Here is a 27548-nt window from a genome sequence, read left to right as displayed (position 1 = left end):
TTCTAAAGAAACATGTTCATAAGTTTATTATTCATGAAATAACAATTCATTTTACACAATATATTTTGCAGTTACAAAACTCTGATGACACAAATTATAATACCCTGTATAAGATGTTTTGTAAAAATAGTAAGTATACACTACAGGGTTCAGGTGCAGCCATTTGTTTACTTGCTGCAGACACAAGACAACTTCAAGCCATGACTTCTTCCAGGCGGCAGCTACACAAATACTCCTTTATCTTATAACCTCTATCTATATACTGTTGTAATTTGACAATTCATATATTACCCATATTTTTCAATATACAGTACTTGGGGTATTGTCAGCTATTTGTACAAAAATATTCACATATTGTAATTTGTTTGGAATTTTAACAACCATATAATTTTAATAATCAGTTTGTTTATGAAAAATGTTCTCCCATTCATGTTCTGTTGGATGTGAAAGTTTCTTGATGAAAGATTGGTTTACATTGTTGCCTAGTAAACCAAAATAAATAATTGAACCCTCGTTAAAATCCTAATGGAAGCTCAGGTTAAAGGATAGTGTGTGAAGTGATTTATTGTTAAGTTACAAATAGAACACAATTTAATGTATGGAAAAACATGATTAACAAAAATCAAGAAAGACTTATAAATAATGAAGACTGCACTATTAAAAATTAAATTCTACTCTCAATTTATAAGAAAATTAAAATGTAACTGTATTTCAATATTTCATACTGGCTAAACCTATTTGCAAATTCCTTTACTTAAATAATAATAGTCTTAAATAATAATTTCCTTAAACATGTAAGTATTATTTAAGACATCACTTGAGGATAAAATCCTTGATTTCCAAACCCTCATACAAAACATAAATTTACGTAGAAAAATTGCATACTCATTATTATTTGCATTAAATTTAAATTGATGAACAGCTTACAAAATTCTTGAGATGTGCAACACATGAAAAATGAGAGTTAAATATGAAACACTACATTATGCAAAATTGAAATAAAATAAGAGTTTAGTAAAAATTATGAAAGTCCAGAATTTGAATTTAGTGTTAGACATTTAAGAATATTTTACATACATTAATAAGTTTGTTTTTGTTTGAACAGTTTTAAGTTAATTCAATAAATTTATAATTTATAAAGATTTACTTAGCTTTTTAAATAATATCAACACTTTCAAAATAACAGTCAAAGATCCATATTTTCAATTATAAGCTGTACTCTCTGGTTCATCTGAGATTAAATATTTTTATTGAGTTTACAATTAAGTTTCATACTCATAATTTAAAATATTAATTAATCAACATGCCAATACTCATTTCTTTCCAATCAACTAAGTGAGAGAGTGTCAGATCTATCAGTTATTTTTCCACTTATAACATAGAACCTTCATTAGTTCATATGCTCTGGATTGATTCAAGACTATTTGGGGGAAAAATCGTTGAAATATAGGTCAAATAAAATTAACAACATCAAACAGGCTGGGTGGATCTAGCTTATCTTTAGGCCAAGTGACGTTGGCAGTATCGTACACATCGTAAGCCATATCCCTAAAGGTGATCGGGTAGTAGCCGATATTTTCTTCGTTAAATTCCACTGGAAATGTAGCATATTTCTTTAAGGCTCCTAGATCGCTCTGATGACGCATGAGGAGATGTAGAACATAGAAATTCTTCCATTCCTTCCACTGTTCTTGAAATATGTTCATTTTAAATTTCGTATCGACTCCAAACCACACCTTTACTCTGTGAATTAAATTCGGCTCTTTCTGAAGTATTTCCTTTGTGGGCTTTTCACCGGCGTTGTAGTACCACTGGGTCTCGTCGTACTCCCTGTACGACTCCAACCACCGCCTTAAAAACCTTGCATCTTTATGAGCAACGATAACTTGGCTACCCATGTATTGATTTTCATCCCAGTTCATACTGATCTCAAATCTTCTGAAATTATTGATGTTTTTCACCAGGTAACAGTCGTTATCCAAGAAAATTCCTCCGTATTTCATCATCGTTCTTATCCTTGCAATGTCACTTCCGTGCCAAGTCCTCCATTCCCTACTCAGTTTCTGGCCAAATATCTCGTCAGGGAGTTCAATGTCGTGAAATTCGACAATATCCATGAAACCTGGAGTGTGTTCAAGAGTTTTCCAAAACTTCCCCGTGAAAGTGTTGTTGTTGTCGAAATGGAAAAATAACTTTTCAGGTTTTTGATTTTTGAATGCTGCCAAGATACAGACCATTTGTAAATAGTTGATCGGCTTGTCTCCAAACCATATGAAATGAACGTAATTTGGAACTAGATAGCATCCATAAGGACTTCCAATTACATTGATATTATGTAGTCGATCAAAATCTAATGATTGTTCCCATAGAGGCAATATGTTTGATTCTTTTGATGTCCTACGAGTTGTATCCTTAACTTTACAAGTAGAATCTATAAATAATTCTTGATTTTTGTTGCTTGATAGTAATGAATAATTATCTGGTACATTTTTATCAGACCTCAACATTACACTGATAATGTAAATAGTTAATATAGTGATGAATATGAACACTCCCACTTTGCACCACATGGTTGTAGTATTACTGGTCCGCATCTGGAAGTGAACAGACAATTATTAGTATAGTGATATGTTGTCACTTAAGAAAAGTATTAACTAATGTATGTTATGTATTTTTGTACAGATTTTAAAATAGGCCTAAGTTTTTGTGTTGATATTTTGCGTGAACACTAACATGATATGTAGTGTTCACTAAATCAATTTCAAAATTATCTTGGGACTACATTGTATTGCAATTGTAGGTGCTCTAAACTAAGGAGGCGATGGACTTCGACTTCAGGATTCTACAGGTCTAAAATTTTTCAAGCGCTACTGAAATCTTTGGAACTATTCAATAAACATGATTTAATATTATTTTAATGCGGAATGAGAAGATGAGAATGTCTTCCAGTGATCATTAATAATTTCATGAGTGCTTGGTGTAAGTGACTGACTATATATAGGCTCTATATATATATTTATTTAAAATAAAATATATGATTTTAATAGACAAATTTAAATTTAAAGATAAAAGGAGGAAGCTCCCTTATCTTAGAGAAGTTCCTAGAAATTAAGAAGTTAAATAGATTTCTTGATCAATAATGAACAATGCGACAGCATTGAGTTTTCTGTGATTGTATTGGAAATTGGTGTGTAGTGAATTCATCTCTGAAGTGTGAAATTATAGTGACCTTAATAATGATGTTTGTGCTTTGTTGTTTAATTTTGTTATAAATGTATCAATACTTGACAGTACTATTAATACTGTAGCTAGGGTTCAATATTGGAACAATGTGAACATTCTCAGCAATCAATTTCGATTGATAAGTTTATTTTAATTTACATAAAGTCCAATACTGCCTAACCGCCATTAATTGCCGTACTGGAAACCTCAAAATAAAACACCAAACCACTTGCAATAAAAAATAAACTATCTGTCAAGCCGCCTTCCACAAAGACTTAGCAAACTACCAACTACAAGAAAAGAGAATATCTTCAGTGCCTCACTCCAGATGGCAAAAAATAGGGAGAACAAAGAAGATAACACAGGGTATAATAAAAAGCATGTATTATCATTACAACAACTAAACAAACAAAGTATTGTATTTAAGCAAAAAAACCACTACAAATTTTAGGTTGCAATTTCCCCTCCAATTTTGGCGACAAAGCTTGAACCAACTGAAACGACTGAAGATTTTTTTAACAGAGCTAAACAACACCTACTCTGGAGTAAAAGAAACCCAGGATGCGATGTCTTTTTTTAGTAATAGGCCCCAAGAAAAGAATCAGGGAGTAAACACCAAACCAAACCATAGCATAACAATCCTTCACCAAAATGTACAAGAAGTTTCTAACAAAACAAACAGATTCATACATTCTATAGAGACTGTACCACCTACACCAAGTATAGTATAATTCTGAGTGAACATGGGCTCAAATCACACCAAATTGAAAATGTAGAACTATTACTAAGATACTGCCGCCTCAAATCACATTTAGCAGGAAACATGATAGAAAAGGGGAGTAGCAATATTTGTGGTGGAACATCTTGCAGAGTACACAGAACAGATAGATATGTCACAGCACTGTGAGGAACTTCTGGGTGAAATGTTGCTAATAGAAAAAAAAAAAAAAACAAAATAGGACACACTTAAAATCTTGGGCATATACAGACCACCAAATGCAAATATAGATGCGTAAATGTGTGCAATTCTCACAGAATTCCCTGTTAAACAACCTGTCAAGGTGTGTAGGAGCTTGCAATTAGAAAACCCCTGAACAAACTGAGATTGCTTCTTTCTAAGAAAATGTGGAAGGATCTAGTTAAAGCTCCTACTACAGAGGAAGCATACAATGAGTTTAAAATCATCCTTACAAAAGCCTTGGACTCATCATGCCCCAGGAAGAACAAAAGGTCTAAAAGAAAACACAAGCCAAAACACTTCTCAGACAAGAAAGCACTCAGACTAAATGAAGACTACTTAACATCACAAAGTTGATATTAAGTGACAGGGAATCAAACCGATAAAGAAGAGACAGATGTAAAAAAGAAAACCTATGATCAAAGACTCAAGCTACTTAGAAAATAGGCATCAACTAACTACATAGAGAGGGCAGTAAACAAATCAAAAGCCACATGGGAAGTGATAAATAACCTGTTCCAAAAAAGTTGCTCACTGCTTTAATACATAAACACAGCTGAAAAAACTCCAAGGAGAATCCCTGACTCTGAGAGAAAAGCAATACAGCACATAGTTCAAGAACAAATTACAAAACTCAATGCCATTACATATACAGATACAACAGAATACAGGGCAATCATCTCTAAATTTTATTAAAACTCAAAAACTCTGCAGGCACAGATGAGATCTCCTTCAAAATTCTGAAACATTGTAGACGAGCTTACCTTCCTCCTTGGTACTATCTTTAACAAATCTTTCAAAGAAGGAAAGTTTCCCTCAAGATTGAACCTATTGAACCTTTTATAAATCTTGACATCATTTGTAATCATGGTGATTATAAATCAAAATAATTCTGATTCTAATTCTGGATAGTAGATGGTGCTTGGACAACTGTTTATGATAGTCTGTCAAGTGTATAACAGTAACTAAGCTCTGGTGCAGTTTAAGGTATATCTACTATAATATGTTGTTGGTACATACATGGGAAAATTTGGGTTAAGACTCGTGTTTTGCTTGATGGCAATCTCACTTTCACTGACCACTTTTCTCATGCCTCCTAGCGTGCTCTTGGTAGACTGAGAGGCCTGCACAGGTTCTGCTACCAGAATTTGCTAAGCTGCAGCTCATGCAGTCATTGGTTTAGTCAGTATTCAGCTACTGTTATCCTGCCTATGGGAACAGCATATCAGGAGGGGACATGAATAGAATCCGGAGATTACAAAACTCTGCAATCATGTTCATTTTCAACCTCCGAATACATGATCATGTTTCTCCTTTTCGTGATATTGCTCAAATGCTCCCTATGGAAGTAGCATGTAAATTGCTGACACTCATAATTGGAGAGCCACAGTACCTAATCGAGAGGCTCTTGTACCGTGGTGAGGTTTCTGAACGAAGCACCCGCCAGGATGGAAAGCTTCACTTTTCTAAGGTGAGGCTAGAAGTTGGGAGGAGGAACTTCTCGTATTTTGGCCCCCATTTGATTAATGGCCTTCCTGAACACACCAATGAGAGTCATAACTCTGCATCATTAAACCATTGGAAGAAATTAATTTTCTGCATTTCTTTCTACCAATAAATCAAATCGGCAATCATAAAATTTTACAAGAAAAAAAATGTTTAACAAAGCAGGAAATATATTTTTAGTAGAAAAAACTATTTATCACTTAAAAGGATCAAAAAATTTCAATATCTTTAAATTAATCTTGCATTTTTTTAAGCAAGGTACGGAGTACTTGTTATGTCAGAATACGTTTTCCTAGCACCATTTTGAAGTAGTGAGGAATGAGTGCAGATTTCCTCACATATGATAGATAAAATTTGCAAAGCTCTATTATTGAGTGCTAGATAACAGAATGACGCTAGTAGACTTATCACCATATCTGAACCACTTTTATTATTGTAATAACTTTTCCTTTAATTATAGTTTTAGGAATATAGATGTAAAAATGTAGTTGTTATTATTGCTGTGTTACTAAAACACTCAAGCTCTGAATTAAAAGTTGGTGGTTTGTAAACATTGGAAGTTATTTTTGATCATTCAATAGAAACAAATGTGTTAAAAGTATAAATGTAAAATTAAAGAAATTCTTAGTGCAGAGCTTTCCTTGAAATGAGAAAGCCATATTCTTATTTGATAATAAGGATCAGTAGTAATTTAATCCTGTTACATGTGTTACAATGTATTTTTTGAAACTGTGGTGAACTTGCAACGAACTGGAGTTTTCTTTTATTGCTATTTTATATTGAGCAAGCATGCGATTAAAAAAATATCCATTATATATATATATATATATATATATATATATATATTTTGTTAAACCAAATCAAATCAAAAATATATTTATTTCTCCAGAAAGAGTACAACATAAATTATAATCTTTTACTCATTTTGTAAGCATAGAGTTAAACCAAAATGATAACTAAAATATGAACTAAGTTATTTAAAAATTAAACTTAATAATAAAACTTGTTGTCAAATGACGAAAATAAATATGTGCTATGGGTAGAAAGAAGCCTACATGGTCAGATTGTCTTTATGCAGCCGAGTTGTTTTTGGTCTTGCAAGAGCAGTTTCTGTTCTTGGTGTCCAAATATATTTAAGAAGTTTATTCACAGTTTTTTTTTATCTACAATTATATCTTTTTACATAAGTTAGGAAGCTTGAGTGATTTTTGTATTCAAGAAAATGTTTATTTTTTTACTGTAGTTGATCTTGGGATTGAGCAACAAGGCAGATTGATGATACCTTTGTATAAGGCTCTATGTGGGACATACCTTTTGTATTTAGTCCCATTATTACATCTCTTTGTAAAGAAGCTTCTAAAATTTTAGATGTTTCCAAAATCTTATTAGTAGGATTAGATTATATTTGGGAAGAGCATTTAGAGTATATATTCTACTAGATTACCAACTGTAGAATATATAATAAATCTCTACACTGACCATCAGATAACAATTAGGTTCCCAAATCATCTACTGATTCTGCTGTAAGATCTAACTCATCTTTACAATCGACCTCAACCTATGAACCTCAACAAAACTAAAATATTTAATTTATTATAACATTATTTTACTAGCTTTTTTATGGGATTTGAAGAAAAAGGGTCTAGAGAAAAATATTGTACAGAACTTAGTTGTCCGATAGATTGCAAGCCAATCTTTTCTGGGCACACACAGTGTTGTAGAAAGTTATCTGAAGCTCGGTCCAAAACCACCATGCATACAATAACTACATGAGTAACTACACTTTTCTAGAACAATGACTATGGTCACATAAATGTATTCTGAATTCTTACATATCGTATTGAACTGGGGCGCACCCAGGAATTTACTTTGGAGTGGGTAATTTAGAGGAGGGTTAAGAGCTTATCTATATCAAGAAGAAAATATCCCTCCTGGCTGTCGGAAGAAAGGTTGATTTTTCCTGTAGTTGTCATTTCAAAATGTCGAACTAAGATGCATTACAAGCTAGACGTTTAATTTCCACAACACTAATGGTAATTTGACTCTCAAGGTTGGTATACTAATATACTGGCGACACTTTCAAATATTTATAAACGCTACATAAAAAGACATTATAAGAGAGCAAACTTATTTGTAAATGTAGACTTTAATTTAGTTATGATCAATTCAAAATTTTGTTTGTAAACATATTAACTTATAATAATTACGTTATTTTCGTATTATATTATGCTACATATAAACTCTTTGAACAGCCGCCGTCTTAAAACCTTAAGAGTTGTATAAAATGAGTAAAAATGGAACTGACATGATATTGCTTGTAATTTTTATAAGAAATGTTAATTTTGATTTATATTGTAAAGAACCGCTAGATAAAAACTTGCACAAATACGAAGACCGCCATATTGAAACACTTTATTTGTTCAGACTGACTAACGAATTCATCCAAGTTATGTGCAAATACTGTATTTGTACCTAACTAAGTCTGGATGTATACAAAATTACAAGTCATATTCCTACATGTCAATAAATTGTTCTATTTCCTTAATGTTGTATGGCATTTAAAACTTTGTATGGCCACTACCTGGAAATATTATGATATATAACAAAAAACATGTAAGTACAAACATGATTTTAAATGGCCTGAGAATTCTAAAATACTTTTATTCTTAGCTCTAAAATTAGTGACTTATATAACCATTACTTTTCCAAAATTTGAACAGCTGCCATCTTGAATATTTAGAGATACTATCCAAAAATGTACAAGAATAAAAGTTTTTTGCAATATTGTAGTATTAAATTTGTAAAAAAAATATCATTTTGGGTCTATATTGGGAAATAATTGAGTTAAAATTTTTGTACAAATTTGAATTGCCGCCACCTTAAAACTATTAAATACAAATACTGCCACTGGACTAAGTTTAATATGAATCTACTAAACATTTTTGGTTATCGTGTTCCTAAGCTCATATTGTACAGGGTGAATAAGCCAGGACCCCCTCCTATCCTGCTGGAAGTTAACAATGTCTTCATCAAATTCATGTTTATTTTCCCTAATAACAATAGTTATTGCAAGAAAAATGGATTCTTGTAACATTGCAAATACTCCATTAAGATTCCCATTATTAAAAAAATGATCCTAAAATGTGGTGCCCAAATATCCTGAGCCACACATTCACTTGCAGAATCCGGTGCAGAATTCACTGAAAACATGGGGATTTTCTGTGTCCCAGTACAGTGCTTGCAGTTGTGTTTGTTTACAGCCCTATTGGGAACTGCACTCATCACTGAACACAACATATCAAACAAACAATGGATGGGCAGAAATGAGTGCATCCACTTACTCACAAAATTGTGTATGATGGTCTGGATCGTCTTCATTTAAGAAATGTATAATCTGAATTTTATAAGGATATTTTTTCACCACAGTACCACAGTCCCATGGGAAATGGCACAAAAATTTGGTACTGATATGGTGGACTGCTGCAGATCTTCAACAAATTGTGCTACAATTTAAAACTGTTTATCTTCGCCTAGAGGAGGTTTTTAAATATTTCCTTGTCAGAGGTCTATCAGAATATGCAACATTAATCCACCTTTCTGCCTCATGATAATTTTCATTTGAAGCCCCAAAAATAAATATTACTTCTACTTTATCGTTGTGACTACGGTGCATTATTACTCATAGACAGTAATAATTTGAGAATATTACTTAAAAGTATGAATGCCAAAGCGATTCAAAATCAATAACAGTAATAACACTCAAACAACATTCAAAAATTTCTCAAAACACTTCATGAAACAGTAACCACACAATAATACCACTGGACAATAATGATTCACTGGATAATGACCACTCTATAAGTGCAATCTGTTCTGATGAGATTTAAACAAAGAAGGGACTTGTTTGTACTAATCGTTGCTCTAACGGGAAATCCTGATTATTCTAAAGGCAAAGTCAAATAAACTTCTTATCAGTGTACTTTCTAATCTTCATTGGATCCTTCGTCTATTGCATTCATAATTGATTCAGAACACAAATGACCAAGAGATCTCTGGTTTTCACCATTCTTAAAGGTTTTATATGCTCTTCAAAATGAGGGGTTACTTGTGAGGGCTTTACATTTAAAATCCTGCATCTTTGGGGGATGCAAAAGATTTTCCAAATTACCAAACAAAACTTCCTTTTCAAATTGCACCACTACCCAAAGGACATCTCCTTATATAAACATTAGAACAAAATAGAGGGGTGGGTCCTAACTTTTTATTCACCCTGTATATCGCAAGCTGATACATATGTTTTATATTCTAGACGCACCCATCAAAGAGATTGCAAAAAATCTCCAGGAAATTCTGTTATACAAGTGATTACAATTATACATTTTTATGAAATCTACCTAAAAAGTAAAATATATTAACATAATAATATATCAATAATATTAATATTATATACACACACATATATATATATATATATATATATATATATATATATATATATATATATATATATATATATATATATAGTGTGTGTGTGTGTTTGTGTAATTTATATAATTTAATTTTCCTCAATAGGAATAGAGGAATGTATTTATATAATTTCCTCAATAGTGCAACATGTATTGCAGAGCAGATAAAATTTCTGACCAGAGTACTGTAGTCTGCAGAGTCTAATGTAAAATAAACTTGTTCCAATCTAAGTTTAAGTACACTTGAAATTTTAAAGATTTCTGTACTGGTAAATGAATATGGATTTTTGAAAACTATCATTTCTGTTACTCTTATAATATAATTTATTGACAATTAAGTTACAACCAAAATCTGTTCAGGTTAAATTGTGGATCAATTAAGAAATAAATTTAAATCCATAATGTTTATAACTGTAAGAAACTATATAGCAATATGTAAAATGTTTTAAATGCGTGTAAGAAACTTTATCACAATATCATACATTATTACTAAGGCTGCAATAGGCTAGTACCTTAAAATGATGCCTACCATAATAAAATAACATTTTAACTACTAATTTGTGTGAGGGACATAACTGAATAATCAAGGAAAAACTCAACTTCTGTTGATGTACTGTTATGCCATAGCACATATGCGTGTAACATATAATGCAATCTAATATTACACACATGTTACATTATACTGTAAAAACCTTTCAAACATATATGAGATTATGTTTTGTTAAAAACTTTGATGTTATAATTTTTCTTTTATATGTTTTATATACAATCAAAACTATATCTATTTGACAGACTATTTGCTTACAATGCCATTTAAGATATTTTCTAAAAAAAACTTTTGACCTATGGTTTGATGACATTTTAAACTAGAAATATTTTCTAATCATAAAAACAATTTTTCTTGGTTTGTATTTATATTCCAGTAGTTCAACTCACAAAAAGACAAAATTAAGTTTTGAGATCAAATAAGAGAATTTAATTAACTAGTTTTTATTATATTATAACTATAGTTTATTATATTGCTCTCCCCTAATTTTTCTATAGTTTATTATAATTCTTTTACAAATTTGTATGTAAATTAACTCAACAATATTTTTATTGTGTATAAAGTAAATATAAAAGAAGAAAAATAAGCAAAGAAATATAAATATCAAACTATATATTTGTATTATTTTAGGTTATGTACAAGTAATAACTATTATATCAAGATTTAACTTACCATATAAACTATAGAAGGATATATTTTACGTTGCATTTCAAAAAATGTATAATATAAGCAAGTAGTTCAAAATACGAAATAAATAGTAAAATAAACAGTTTAGGGAAACAAAAATTCGATGCACATTTACCTCTAAAGAAAGTCTCTTCACACTGAGAGCCTGTTGATCTCTTATCAGCAAATACTCTTTCTTGTTGACTTATGAGTAGAGATGGGCGTTATTTAACATAACAGGATAAATAACAGTGTTGCCGCGCGGCAACAGTTATCCCCGCAACGTGTTATCAGAAACTCCCTGTTATAACAGGATGACAACGAACAATGAATTCATTCGTTTCGTTGCCCGGCAACGGTTAAGCCTGTGCTGGTAACAGTCCAATAGCGGCAGACTGGAAACTCTTCACCTGTTATTTGAGCAACGGTGTGTTATGACAAACAACAGAGTTGTAGGATGACAATTATTTCATTGCCGGGAATCTATCTACGGCTTGACAATGACAACAGCAGCTTGATCTGTTATTACAACACCACCCGTAACGATAATATAGTAAAGTAAAATAATCAAAATACTGGAGACGCGACATTGCGGCTTGGGGGAGGGGATGGTGCCTGTTCGGACATGAAAACCTGACCTGATTATTCACTTTGTTTATTCTATTATGATCCCATTCCCACACCCGCAGTACAATTGTTTTAATTTGTTCAAGAGCAACATACAGTGTAATCTCTGCCTTATTAAACTATATGTGGTTTAAATTTTTATTTAAAATAACTATATTTCTTAATGTTTTCTTTAAAATAATTCTTGACAAATTAATTGTAGAGTGATTAAGTTATGTGAAATAACACGTTTAATTTGTGTTTACTGTTTTTATTATTTATAAATATCTACATTGTAATTAATTTATATTAAAAATGAGTGGTAACAAGAAGCAAAAAACCAGTTACTTGTGGACATACTATACTGTGGTTGACGCTGACATAAAAACTGCTAAGTGCGATTTATGTGGGCAAGTATTAAATTATAAGTCAACTATAACTAATCTTAGACACCACATTGAAAAGCGCCATCCTACTGTAAATTTACCAAAAAAAGATAAAACTTCAACTAACTTGCCAAGCCCTACGACAGCTTTAATTTCTACTAAAAACTCTACAATAGGCTCTACATCAATTTTACGTAATGAACCCGAACAACCAAGTTCAGAAGCGCTAACCAATTCAAATCCACTAAGTGCATATTTTTCATCTTCTAGTGACGGTAACCAGTCAAGTATTAGATCATTTTTACCCCAATCTAAAAAGCTGAGTGAGACTCAACGTAAAAAAACTCGATAAACTTCTCTTTACAGTTGTTTATTACTGACTTTCAGCCATTTTCAATAATTGTCGAAGACAGAGGTTTTGTTAACTTTGTGTCGGGCTTTGAATCCCGCATATAAATTGCCAAGTAGAAAAACAATTTCCAATAGTATGATTCCAGCTGAACATGAGAGATGCTTGAATTTTGTTCGGAATGAGTTAAACTCAGTACAAAGTGTATGTCTAACCACTGATACCTGGACTTCTACAAATGTTGAAAGTTATTTGGGTGTAACTGTCCATTACATTTCAGAAAATTTATGAAATAAAGTCGATATTGTTGGAATGTTCTAAAATGTCTGATTCTCACACAAGTGCTAATCTAGCAAAAGAGATCAAAACTATTGTTGACAAATTTCATTTATTTTGATAAGATTTTAGTCGTAGTATCAGACAATGCCAGTAACATCAAAGGGGCGGTACAAAAGGACTTGAAATTGAAGCACTTTGGTTGTTTTGCCCATACCTTAAACTTGATTCTTCTTCAGGATGCGTTAAAGCTGGTAAAATGTTAATTGACAAAATAAAATTGATAGTGACTTTTTTTAAAAGGAGCACAAATGCAACTGAAAAACTGTTGATATCCCAGAAAAAATATGGGCCTTGAGCCAAAAAAACTTATTCAAGAGGTTTCAACGAGATGGAACTCTACATTTTATATGGTTTCCAGATTTGTAGAGCTGCAGGACGCGTAAAAACTACTATCGCTTTAATAAATAAAAAATTTACCTGTTTTGTCAGAGGAAGAGTGGGGATTATGCAAAGAGCTAAGCACAATCTTACGTCCTTTTGAGGAGGTCACTTCACAGATTAGTGGGGAACGCTACGTGACAGGTAGCCAAGTGATACCCCTAACAAGAGGCCTGATGTCCGTGTGTAAAAAAATGCAAAAGGAGCCATTCAAACCAGTTATTCAAAATATTATTAATGAACTGCTGCATGGTCTCGAGAAAACGCATGGAAAATGTTGAACACAGCAAAAACAATAGCACTTGCTACTCTTTTAGATCCCAGATTCAAACTTGCTGTCTTCAAAGACGAAACTGCAAAGCAATTGATCAAAAAAACCATGTACAGAACTTTTAGCTGCAATCTGGACAGAGACACATGGCAAACCTTGCACAGCAGATGATGAAGAAATTGGTAACACTCCAAAACAAAGATGGCAACGTAGATTCCGCAAAATTTTCCGTCTGGGAGGACGTTGACAACATAATTGCCAAGGAGAAAACCTACAGGTAACCGCTTTAAAATTTTATTCATAAATTTAGAATTTTCAATAAATTAAATTAGGGTTTTTTACTTGTAACTACACGTATTTACTTTTTGTTTAACTTTAACGCGTTGTAAGCTTTTTGGAGTTCACTGCTATGAAGGAATTGGTTTTCAGGTACGAAGACCTCCGCTGCAATTGTTCGAGTTGAACCGGTACTTAGATGACAGCTATCTAGGACGGAAAAAAGATCCTATGGCTGGTGGAAAGAGAATCAACATGTATACCCTATTATGAGCAAATTGGTGAAATTAAAATTTAACGTCATGGCTACATCCGTCCATGTGAACGACTTTTTTCTAAAGCAGAAATTTTTTGACAGAACGCCGATCAAGACTGAGTTCAAAACGAGCAGAGCAGTTGCTGTTTTTGAATGGAAATCTAAATCTTCTACAGTAAATAGAAATCAAAAAATTTAAGTTATATATAAGTTCTGCAAGTTAAATATATGAAATTTATGTAATTCATTTTCTTGCAATTAATCTTATATGAAGCCATAGTGTACAGTTGGTTATATTGCCCATTTTATTTTCTAAATATGCTTAATTGTGTCTTTGAATCTCCATACATTCGTGTATCTTCATTTAATCTAAAGTACAATATTTGACAGTGTAATTGTAATGTACATTTGAACAATATGTTTATGTATGTATATATTTGTAATTTATAAAGTGTTTCCTATATGATTTAATTAGAAATAGCAGTGTTAACCATTTTGTTTATATTGTGATAAATAGTTTTTTTATGTATACATTTTGCAATTATAAACGTCATTTGTGTTACTATTTGTTGTAGTTAATATAAGTTATCAGTTAAATATGTATGTATACATCACAGCAGTACATTTTTATAGCTAAATATCACTGTCCACGTTTTTACTTTACACTTACAAAATCTTACTTAAGTTGTAGGCTATAATTATTTCAATATATTTTATAATCAAATATGTATTTCACATTCGTAATAATTATATTTTAGATGTAATGTATCCATTTAATGTATTCTTCATTTACATACTATAGTGTAACTAACACGTATTTAACGGTTTTATTTTACTGTCAATTTTCCGTGTAAAATACCAATTTGGGCAATTAAAACACGTTATTTTTTAAGATAAATGTATTTTAAAGAACTTTTAGTCTTGTATATAATTACTTTTATAAAAAAAGCCTAGGGTGTGTTCATTTAATATAATAATATTACAGAAACGTTTTTATTTGGTTTGTATTATTTTGTCTATAGCTTTTATAAAGTAATCCCTAGTGTAAATTATATTTAATACACTAAAATATTTCATTTTTCAGTTTGAATATTTTAATGTTTATCTATAGTGTAAAATGTACAATGCGCTGTGAAATGTTTACATTCAAACAATAAAAACCCGATTCTGTATTTTGTACTTAATTGAACCAAAAGATACTTTTAATTATCTCAAAATAAATTATAGTAACTAGACTAAGCAGCTAAATGACGAATTTTGTACACTTAATAATAGTAACAAAGTCCGTTAACTGAATGGTGGTCCATGTTTTAGTAACGGTATTTCAGTAACGTTCTATATGTAACAGCCACTGGAAAACGTTATTGAACCAACGTTGCGCAATGGATAGACGAGGCGCAACGGTCAGCCGATAACAGTTGCTAAAATAACACGTTGCCGCAACCTGTTATCGGTTGGCAGAATAACGTCGCAACGCGTTGCAGCTAAACAACGACATTTTCCATCTCTACTTATGAGTCAATGTCAATACAGTTTGAAATCAGTATAAAAGACATAACTGCCTTCCTGTACTATAATGTAACTCTATATATAACAAATTATGTTTCATGAAATTTTGTTTGATCTTAATACACTTAACAACTTTTATGGATGATTTACGTTTTGATAAGTAAGTAGTAGCCAACATAATATCACAAACAATATAAAGAAAAATAATTTTAGAATTGTAAAAATCCATTTGTTAAATAACAAAATAGTTTAAAAACAGAGCTTTGTGTAACAAAAATAATTTATAATTTTAAAAAATTTATTAACTTATCATACCCATATTTTTATTTCCAGTTTCTATATTTACTAAAGTTCAGAAAGAATATTCTTACAATTTTGACCTACATTACTTTTATAAAAAGTGTATAACTTTACTCAAGCATAACCATAATTGAAAACAAACTTTTATTATTACTAAAAGGTGCTTATTGAAATATTAAAATATTCTTTGACATAGTAAACATTACCTGTTTTATTTTTAATTTATTGAGCTATATATTATCCAGTCTAAAGATTTTGTTTGATTGGAAGAATGATTTATAACTTTATAACATATACCGTAAAATGTAGAATTAAAATTTTTTAAATAATAAGTTTCAAATATATGCATATTGCTTCTTGTATTGTATTTGTTTGGGAGCTGTAGAGAGAATGTTATTCATTATGTCAAACTTAAAATTTGTGTCACTAAAAGTTAAAATCATTAAATAAAAACTAATATTGTCAGGAGAGGCGTTAGGGTAAGGCGTGGTTGGGCGACCGCCCAGGGGCCCCGGACGAAAAGGGGCGCTGGTAGCCTTTTTTCATATGTAATTGAATTGCAGTTATGGGGCGCCGAAGAAATCTTGCCCAGGGCACTAGTAGTGCTACAACCGGCACTGAATATTGTATAACTTGGTTTCTATTAAAACGGTTTGTAAGGTTCCCTAATAGTCTCATACCCAATTTGTCATAATCGTATTTTTATATTCTATCAACACATTCAAAACAACGGCTAATTTCCGGATATTTTATATGCTATAGAATTTTTCAATACTAATGGCAAAAAACCGTAGTATTTTTTTATATTAATCATCTGAGTGTAACAAGAAAAGGGTGTAGCCTTTGTCTACCCCAAGGAGTATCTAAAAAATTAATGTAACTAATAAATAAAGCAATCGTGCGCCCATCGGGGTACATGATATTCCAGGGCATTTCTTTAAGCGCAGGCTCATATTTAACAAACCACCAAGACTGGCAAACAATAAAAACACAATAAGGAAATGTATAGTAACTTGTAAACCATCGGACGCAAAATCACGGTATGTACCCAATCTGGTACACAACGATAGTTGTGAAAGATTGCATGTACGTCGTCGAGAACATGTTACAACAAGATAGAAGGACACCATGTGTCGCGCATTTGACTTCACTGAGGCTTCAATGCAAAATTTAAAGTCTGTAGTCCCCATCATTCCCAGCAGACAGAAAGAACAGACATTTTTACCTCCCTGGCAAACAAAAGAGATTGTGTCAGCCTACTGAGTGATAGGCTTCAACAATGCTCAGCCAAATCCCATGAAGTAACATGCACTATCATCAAACTTAGAGTTCCTCATGTATAAATGAACCTTACCGCACAATTTCTGAGTCTGTAGGTCTGTTCGTTTACAAGATATTGTGGATAGATAGATAGATAGACAGACATAAATTATGTCAGCCTCTCGACGACTTTGCTAATATAATAGTAGGCCAATAAACAACTGAAGTGCTTTTTCTTGTGATGAAACTATGTGCCGTAGTGTTGTGAGACTAATATATATTTTTAACACTTCTAAATTCTTTAAAATAGCACCCTATTAATTGAATAATGTAAGCCTAATAGATTTTTTAAAACTCATAATCAGAATAACAGTAAGGAGACATAATAATGTCTCATAATTATCATGTTCTAGTCATACAGAGTCAAATCCCCTAAGTGTTCACTTCTTCATAGTTTGTACCTTCCAATTGAATTTAGACTGGATATAAACTAATATCAAGGACGTAGCCATCAAGGGGGTCCAAAGGGTCTGGACCTCTACCAAATTTTCAATATTTTCAATTATTTTTTTAGCAAACGATTATTATTACTTAAATAACTCAGTATTACTGACATGTACTGCTGAAAGATCATGCTCAACAAAGAAATGGGTCAAGAACTTTTTAAGGAACAAAATTAAAACTTACTCTCTGTCCACTACAGGAAAATATCAGATGTCAGGATCCCCCCAAAATTTTTCCTGGCTATGTTCTTGACTAATATAAATAAAATTAATCCATAAAAGCCCACTGTGTGTTTCTTCTCACAATGTTAACAACAGTAAGGAAATTCTTTTTTAGAAGTTTTAGAATTGATTTTTGACGATGGAAGGGTTGTGTAGGAAGCAAGATTTTTCCGGACATTTGCTATCATTAACTGAACAATGGCAAATGTCTGGAAAAATCCTGTTTCCTTCAGTAAGGGAATTTCATGTTCTGGGAATGAGCGTGGACAAGATGTCTTATGTCTGATTTACACTATATCTAGTTTGGTGCTTAGTAGGTTCAAAGGATTTCCCTTGAATACAGCAGTTCTTCACAAGAAAGAATTATACTGCTTGCCCTTCCCTAACTTGAGAGAATAAGAAGAACTATTTACTAAGAATTTACAGAAGTGAAAGGGTTTGAAATAGGTCTTTCGTCAACTGGATTGATTTTGGTTTATCCTTCATTTTTGCCTTATCATTTTCTCTTCTTCCTCAACTCCATATGTATAAAATCATTCTACAAAATCTACTTTCTCCCAGATCAGGATATTTTGTTATTTTATGTACGAAATGTTGATTTTACAGTACAATCGAAACAAGAAAGCTGTAATAATGAAACCATAGTTATGTTAATTCAAAATCTTTCAAATATTCATGTTATCTCCCTCAGTTTTGTGCCTGAGGCAATAGCCCCCACCTGCCTAACCTTATAAAAGGGCTATCTCACCAATAAAACTCCAGCCCTGAAGGTGGAGATATTCTGCTCTTGAAAAGAAATCCATTGTTATCATTTAGTGTAGATAGATAACACTTAAGGCAACAACTTTACAACAAGAATACACAAATAAGAAAGATGCTATTTATGTACCCTTACAGTTGCATTGTATTGGAGGTTGCAACACATTTTGAAAAGTTACTACACAAAGTTAGACACATACCAGACTCCCCATGTTGGCATGTGAGACTATCTGTTCCTCTCACAGCAGACATCCTGCTTGAAGAGGAACTCCCGATGGACTGATATTTAATGATTTTAATTTTGACATAGTATAGGTGGTTTTCACACCACACTTCTCAGTTAATTCAACCCTCTAGATTTACTCATTCAAAAGTTAACATGCATCAGTACAGACACAAAAACAGAAATTTGATTATGTCATCAATTTTCTGCTAATTCCCATCCAATTAAATTTTATAGTGGTTTATTTTAAATATATGAATAAATAATAGGGACAAAACTCTAAATTTTGCAAGTGACGAATTTATTGTAACAATTTCTTGTAGAGTAGACACAAAACAAGTTCACTTGTTTCTGCAAAACTGTGTAAATAAATCAAAACTGCAGTATTCAGGGACGATCATCTATTGAATCTCAGGTGAAAGCAGTGTTATCCAGTTGTGAACTATGACTCCAAATTTCAAGACACTAGGTTTTCACAGATTTAGTTTAAAATTCATAAATTTTGTACTTAACAGACACACAAGGAATTAAGTCAACAGAAACTTTTGAAATACATGAGATCCATACTCAGTCCATCCCATTGTCTATTAGTAATACCAATGAACAAAACAGTAAAAGAGGCCTTTACTATTTAGGTTACAATAAAGATTATATTACAGGGTAAGCCGAAACATTTCAGTTGCACAGAACCAACCAATTGAACAATGTAACTTCATCTCATGTGTTGATAAGTTACTGAATAATGTCATGTATTAACCTTTCCAATGTACTCTGTTTGTTAATTAATTTTTTTTTATTTTGTGTATTTCAGTTTTGTTTTGAGTACGATTTTTCTCATTGTCTACATGGTAAAACCTATGTAAGCAAGGTCACATGTTTGACAGAGAGAAATCAGGACTCCCCATGGCAAGAACGTAGCTAGGACAAATTTTGGGTGGGGGTGGGTCCAGACAACTAACATTTTCCCGTAGTGGACAGAGAGTAAGGCCCCATTTTGTTCCTTAAAAAGTTCTTGGCCCGTTTCTTTGTTAAGAACAATCTTTTACCAGTACATGCCAGTAATACTGAATTATTTAAATAATAATAATCGTTTACTAAAAAACAGAAAAATTGATGGGGGGGTTCGCACCCCTTGGATCCTCCTTGCCCCATGGATTTGATTTACCATTTTCTGTTACAATGTAGAGGTTGAGGCAGCGACGTAACTAGGGGGGGGCACGCGGGGCATGTGCCCCCGGGCGCAAGTTGTTGGGGGGGCGCCAACACGGCCACAGATTTTTCTAATAAAAATTGTTGAAAATATTTTTTAATGCGAGGTGTGTGTTGCAAAAGAAAATCATTATATTTATTATTTTTATTTGATTTAAGTCTAAGAAAATGCAAAGTGAAATGATGAATGCTATCTGACTATTTACGAATCATGTTTACGGTCTGCATGAACTTGTACAGAACGAGTATGGGCACACTGTGTTATCTGTGGAATGACTCACTAGGACGGCGCGGCGTCAGACACTTCCTTCCCCTCCCGGCTCCCACCCGCAGCTCCCCCATCCCTCTCACCGCACCACACATGCCACATTGCCACAAACACAACACATCGATGCTCGCTGGCCTGACCTTGACTAACAGACTAACTGCGTATGTTGTGCAGTTGTGCACTACTATTGTTGACAATAGTTCATACTTCTACTTCATTAATACATCATCAGTGGTTCGGTTCACGTAAAGTGGTTGCGGAGCTGTTTCTTTGAGTGTTACTAGCAATATTATTTTCGTGTTTGTGAATATTAGTCATGTCGAAAAAACTGTCTGGTGCGGAAAATCGCAAAAGAGCTAAAGAGAGAAAAAAGAAGCACATCAATCCTCGTCTCTTCTATCATCATGGCTAAATGAAACAAACAGTAAAGGTAGGTAAGATAGATTATACAGTACTTTGTTACTTTGTATTTATTAACTAATACAGATTAATAATTAACTTATTGAAACCTTAAAAAATATATCATAATTAACTTTTCTGTAACTGTAGCAGCGTACTATTGATATGAATCTGTGTTTAAAAAATATATAATTGAACACAGGGTTTAAGCTTTCTTCTTCTTAAGCTATTTCTTAGAAACGCTAACAAGCAGCAAATCTAGTCATCGTCACACTTGAAGAACGACATTTCGCTTTTAAACCAAGAACTAAGAACGTCATAATTTATTTAAAAAAAATAGTATAGTAGGAGATGCTTTGTCGGCAGTATTGTTTAATTTAGCGTTAAACTATGCTTTTAGATAAATACGGCACAATTTAAACAGCTAAGTTCTACCACAAATTGACAAATATACCAATAATATTATTTTATCGACATGAAGGTAACTCGAATTTTTTATTTTTTCAGATGAAATCAGCTGTAGTACAAGTACGACTTTTGAAGATGGAGGGTCATCAGCTGATGCAGTCCAAGACGTGTTTTTGTTTTCAACTAATGCTAATCTTGGTACGGAAAATCTTCAGCTGGAAGAACTTCCAGTTGTACCAACGGTCACCCAGGATGACGTCGAGGGTGAAGAGATCGAGATGTTTCAACCGGAGCAAAAGTATAATAATGGTACGTCTACGAGTTTGACAACTGATCCAACCCATGGTGAGTCTACTAAATCTATTGATCTAAAAGATCCGGGGGAAGTGGCCTAATACCATTTCGGATGCAGACAGATGTTTTCTCGTATCGAGATTATTGAATGAAGGGAAAATAGAACCTGATCTTAACAATACTTTAAAGAGATGGGAGACAGTTGACTAAAGAGTGGTTACAAAAATTATGCCTAATGGCTTAAAAGTACATCGAACATGGCTAGTCTATAGCAAATCAAACAATTTCCTTGTATTGTATCCCATGCAAACTTTTTTCGCACACTGAACATCAACATCCACATAAGATTTCTGCTTTAGCCAAAGATGAAGGGTTCACTCAGTGGAAGAAATTGAGTGAACGGATTCCTGAGCATGAGAACTCCTTAAATCACAAAACAGTGCTTTTGTGCTTGGAAAAATTTAGAATCTAGTTTAAGTAAACGTTCTGGCATTGACAAAGAACTACAAGACATGATTGCACTTGAAGAGGCACACTGGAAGGGTGTTTTGTATGCTATCATTGATGTAATCTTACACCTAGCAAAAGATGGCAGCCCATTACGAGGCTCCAATGAAAACCTGGATTTCAGTGGACCCTAGATGCGGTAGGTTTTTGAACACTATTGAACTAGTATCTCATTACCATGCACCTCTGGAAAGAGCACATTCTTCGCCATAAAAAAAGGCCAAGTCAGTTACTTTTCGCCGCTCATCCAGAATGAATTTTTAGACATTATTGCAGGAAAAGTCAGAGAAAACATATTTTGTGACATCAAGGCTTCAAAATACTTTTCAATTATGTTTGACTGTACTCCCGACGTAAGTCATTTGGAGCAAATGTCTCAAGTCCTTCGTTATGTGAAAATCACCGAACAGGGTCCGGAGGTAGTGGAGAGTTTTATTGATTTTGTAAAAGTTGGTGAAAAAACTGGATTGGGTCTTTCGCAAGAAATTTCAGAGAAAATCAAAAAAGATGGCTTAGATTTGAAGAACTGCTGCCGGGGCCAGTGCTATGACAATGGTTCGAATATGGCTGGCAAATACAAAGGCGTCCAATCTAGGATTCTTGCCGAAAACAACCTGGCTTATTTTGTGCCTTGCGCGGCTCATTCCTTAAATTTAGTAGGTGCAAATGCTGCTAGTATGTCAGGGGAGGTACAGTCATACTTTGGAACTCTTAACTGCTTGTACAATTTTTTTGCTTCCTCGACCAATAGATGGGAGGTTTTTATTAAAACATGTCCCTCTATCTCTAAAACTACAAAGTAACACCAGATGGTCGACTAAGAGGGAAGCTGTACAAGTTATATACAAGCATCTAGGTAAAATTATAAATGCTTTAAATGACCTCAGAACCAGCCTAACTACCTCAGATGAAAACAAAAACTGAAGCAGCTAATCTTTTGAAAAAATGTCAAGCAGTTTGAGTTTTATAGTTCTCTCCTGTTTTTGGTACAAGCAATTGACCCGCATTGACATTGTGAACAAGCTCCTACAAGTGGAGAATATCACCATACATAGATCGGCCAAACACATCAGTCGATTGATCTCTGAACTAGACTCGGAAAGGGCAAACTATTCAAACGCTGCAATGAAAGAAGCCAAAGAAATGGCAACAAATCTTGGCCTTGATCCTCATTTCAAAGTAGTTCGAAAGAGAAGAAAAAAGCGCATGTTTGATGAGAATGCCGAAGATGAAGCACCTGAATTCTCAGAAGAGAAGAAATTTCAACAGCAGCTATTAGAAATCGTCGATTCGCATTCTTTGTGAACTCAGAGAAAGATTCAAACTCTATTCAAAACATAAATCATTTGTTTGGTTTTCTCAACGGAGCTAGCTTTGGAACAATGAGTGGGGATGACCTAAAGGCTAAAGCAATTGAATTAGCCTCCAAATATAAAGAAGACTTGGACAAAGACGAATTGGCAACTGAAGTGGAAAGTTTCAAATACCATGGTTTGGATTTAGTACCAAATATCCAAAACAGCCAATTCGATTGATCTTCTGAAATTTTTGTGTGTGAACAAAATGGAGGATGTATATCCAAACATAATGACTGCCTTACGGATCTTCTTGACAATTCCGGTTTCAGTGGCTTCGAATGAAAGAAGTTTTTTAGTAAAACTTAAAATAATAAAAAATTATTTACGGAATTTGACAGGGCAACAGAGGCTGACAAACCTAGGGATTATTTCCATTGAGCACCAGGTAGCCTCAAAACTATGCTTCAGTGAGATTGTCAGTACATTTGCTGCAAGAAAAGCCCGAAAAGTTAAATTCTAAGAACAATTAAATGTTTAAATCAATATTTTACATAATTTACTATCATAAGTGTTTTAGTATAAATGGTGTTGTTTTGAAATAAACTATTTGTTTTTGAAAATACGTATTCTATTATTTACCAAATATATTTAGGCCTATATACTTTGAACTTGAGGTTGAGTATTTTAAGATCAAGATTCAAGATAGTATTAATGTAGCGTACCCGGTACCGATGGACACACCACACTTTTTAAGAGGAGTTATAAGGAATTAGTTTCAGTTCAATTGGTGGGGGGGAGGGGCGCCAAAAATAGGTGTTTGCCCCGGGTGCTGAATAACCTAGTTACGTCGCTGGGTTGAGGTTGAGTTTCACAGCAAATTTCTACCCGCTGGGAGAATTTGTTGGATACTTATTGTGTGTACAGACGTATAGAGATTGGTGTGAGAGGCTGTACTAATCACTCAGAATATATACCACTATATCTCAAGGCTGTGTATTCTTTATTGCATTACTAATCATCACTCATGGCTTGATGAGCAATTTCCTGCTGAATAACATGGCTGTCATAGGCTTATTTTTCTAATGGTGTACCAAGCACTCCTGAGATAATTATTGGTCATTGAAAAATATTTCCACTCCATGCTCTATTTTAGAATGATTATTGGACTTTAAATTTAAAGAATACTATTTTGGAACTATACATTTGGAAAGTAAAACAGATGCTATAAGTACCAATGAAATATCTGGCATTTATATGGAGCATTCTATGATATTTTATTGAATAGTTCCAAAGATTTCAGGAACACTTGTACTTTTTAAGACAATGGAGAGGAATCCTACAGTCGGAGTCCAAAGCTTTCTGAGTAAGAGCACTTATGATGTAGTATGATGAGCCGTGTTATAATTTGAAAAAGAAGTACCTAGGCATATTTGATATGTATTATTCTCGTGTTCATACTTAGTGTACAGTAATTTTGTGTGTGGAAGAAGTACAAATATTCACATTATCTCATCTGTAATATTCTTACGATTAAGCTCAAACCAATGAAATACACAGTTATTACTGTTAAAGCAATCAACGGCAATTATTAAAGTAAATTTTGTGTGATTATTCTTGAAAACCTTTGTGTAGTGTTCATTTTAGTTTTCATTTATGCCAATTAATATAAAATATTTAATGGAAAAAGGACTCTTTTATGTTCAAAGTTCATCTCCATAAAGAAGAATTTTCATTTTATTAAATTTAACCCATTTGTCCCCATGTTATACTGACAGCAATCCATAAACTTAATTCTGATTCCTGATTTTTGTTATGAGTATCAATGTCAGTAGTGAGATATCTGTACAAACTAAACTACACATTCAGCTTGTGAAAGTGTCAGGTAGTTAAAAAAAATTAATGGTTTATTAACTCTTTACTAAAAATGTATCAGTAAGACTATGTTTGCTCTCCTCTGTTCCTCTTTGTTTCAAAATTGCTATGTGCTAAAACAGTGACATCTACAAATAATAGTGATTAAGCACTCACTACATCGTGCTCATTAAAACATTGAACCTGAAAGCCTCAATGAAGAATTTCATGGAACGCTGATACGAAATGACCGTAATAACAACTGAATTCCTATATATATTCCAATATAAAGCTGATCACGAACTGGTAACCGGATCAAACCTGATTGGGTTGAAGAGTCAATATAACACTGTCTGACTTCTTTCAGATATACTACAAGTAGCTCTCTATTATATACTTGTAGCTGCTTTAAGCTACTAATGAATTAGTACTCTGATTATCTGCAGATACAATCATAGTTTGAGTATGTTGAAAAGTTTTCTATACAGAGCGATCCCAAAATAGTCGGCGACGAAGACGAAGAAGCTCAAAACAAAACCACCCGCATCGTTCGATCAGGGGGTTTCATTTTGAGCTTCTTCGTTCTTCGCCGCCAGCTGCTTTTGGATCCCTTCAGATGAAAATGACCAGATTTCAGGAGTCAAGTCTGCAACAGCATCAGATTTCAGATGCTGCACATGAAAGGAAGGTGAACTGGAGCTAAACTCAAAATTCGCATTGCACCAACTCCACACCATAGCTGCATTATGTGTAGTTTTATGTGTAGCTAGCTGATGATATCATAACATTCTTATTATAAGTAATAATAATTACTTAGATGATAATAAGGATTTTTCATTCCTGCTATGTCTTTTACCTCTATTTTCATTGTCAAACTAAACAAAATTCTTTCTCCTGCACCACCCTTTGAAGTAATAACTTTAGCTATGCAATGCTTTAATTTAGCCTCAGTCAGCTTTGTTTACGAGTTCTAAGTTCTAAAAGTAAACAAATAGATAGGTTATTAATACCCACATAAAGGTAGATTTACACTGGAGAGTGTTTGCTCTAGCTAGGGCGCTCTAAGCTCCTCTCCAGTAAACACAGCTGCTAGACAACCCTAGCAGAGAGTGCTTATGCTTTAGCTGCAGATGGCTGACTCTACGGTGCACAAGTGTTTGGTTCCATAGCTAGACCCACTCGCCTGGTTGAATATTGGAAAGTGCTCTAAGTAGTCAGTGGTTGATTTTGTTGTTATTTGTTTGTTTTTTTGTGTTAATCTGTTTTGATAGTGTTTGAATATTGCTGAATTTGTGTAGTATCGTAATAAAAACAATAACATTAATTTAACATATTGAAGCCCATACAGAAATCTAGAGTACATTCCTTTGTAATCTCTTTCTGATATTCACTTCTACACCCACAACCTCTTTTTCCTTTCACAATTTACTGTGAGCAATGCCCACACAACCACCCAACTGCTAAACACTCTCTTGAAGACATTCTAACTTCACAACACAGCCCCAACAGTACCCAGATGCACACTACTACTCTCAGAAATGTTTAGTACTGCTCTACCTAGTGAATTTACTTTTGACAGTGTACACATGTTCAGCGAGTGGTCTAGCTAGATTTAATGGTCTAGCTACACCATGCGATGCTCTACCTAGGGAAAATTACTCTACAGTGAACACGCATTGAGTCTAAGTAGAGTCTAGCTAGACTTGCTCTATGAAAATCTCTCTCTAGTGTAAAGGTACCTTAATAGAGAACACAAAAGTAATGAAATATCTCTGGTTGTAGTAAGACAAACATGATTAAAATTATCTTTATGATATACAAATAAACATAGTTCCTTGTTATAAAAGGAGGTTAATAAAATACTTCAATATAGTTCTTACAGTAATTAATTTTGATAACAAGCACAAATAAACAGATTTAAGAGAATTAAGAGAAATATTAGCACTTACAATTTGTCCAATGGGAGTGGTGGTGTGGCAGCGTGCGTGGTGGAGAGAGACACACTCAGCTCTCACATAAGCCCATGTCTCACCTGACACGTTATCAGTTAGATATGGTGCTCTATCAGTGAGATAAGGAGCTAATCAATTGGCTAGGCAACCCAGAGTGAGTAATATTGGTATATGACAAATCTTGCCACTGGTTTGTCGAGTTATCTTCAAACTGATTGTGATAAGATATTTCTTATGTGAGTGATGGTGGGTTAACGTGTGTTCACAGAACCAGTGAATCAAAGTTTACAAAAATACTAACGGCATTATTTACACAATCTACACTGAAACAGATTGTCTAAAGGTTAACAATAAAAGGAA

The 27548-nt window shown here is 33.2% G+C and overlaps 1 protein-coding gene across 2 annotated transcripts; it reads right to left on the bottom strand.

The window, feature by feature from the left end:
• LOC124355480 lies at positions 1-27403 on the bottom strand. 2 transcript variants are annotated; one of them, XM_046806633.1, is made up of 2 exons: positions 27186-27403; positions 1-2594 (listed from the first exon to the last, which is right to left on the bottom strand). In XM_046806633.1, exon 2 carries the CDS (start codon positions 2592-2594, stop codon positions 1452-1454), a length of 1143 nt encoding a protein of 380 aa, XP_046662589.1. In that variant the 5' UTR covers positions 27186-27403; the 3' UTR covers positions 1-1451. The 2 variants fall into 2 exon arrangements, with proteins under 2 accessions (XP_046662589.1, XP_046662588.1); XM_046806632.1 differs by lacking the exon at positions 27186-27403 and adding an exon at positions 11372-11526.
• Between the last annotated feature and the right edge of the window lie 145 nt (positions 27404-27548).

This window comes from Homalodisca vitripennis, chromosome 2 (genome assembly GCF_021130785.1).
Source record: "Homalodisca vitripennis isolate AUS2020 chromosome 2, UT_GWSS_2.1, whole genome shotgun sequence".
Lineage (NCBI taxonomy): Eukaryota > Metazoa > Arthropoda > Insecta > Hemiptera > Cicadellidae > Homalodisca > Homalodisca vitripennis.
This window is presented reverse-complemented; position numbering and strand designations above follow the sequence as displayed.

Bases quoted from the DNA above. Each gene is read 5' to 3' on its own strand.
- LOC124355480 (XM_046806632.1), bottom strand. From the start codon at position 11,407: ATGCAACGTAAAATATATCCTTCTATAGTTTATATG. The intron at 2,595-11,371 runs GTAAGTTAAATC...GTTCACTTCCAG, and splicing joins ATCCTTCTATAGTTTATATG to ATGCGGACCAGTAATACTAC.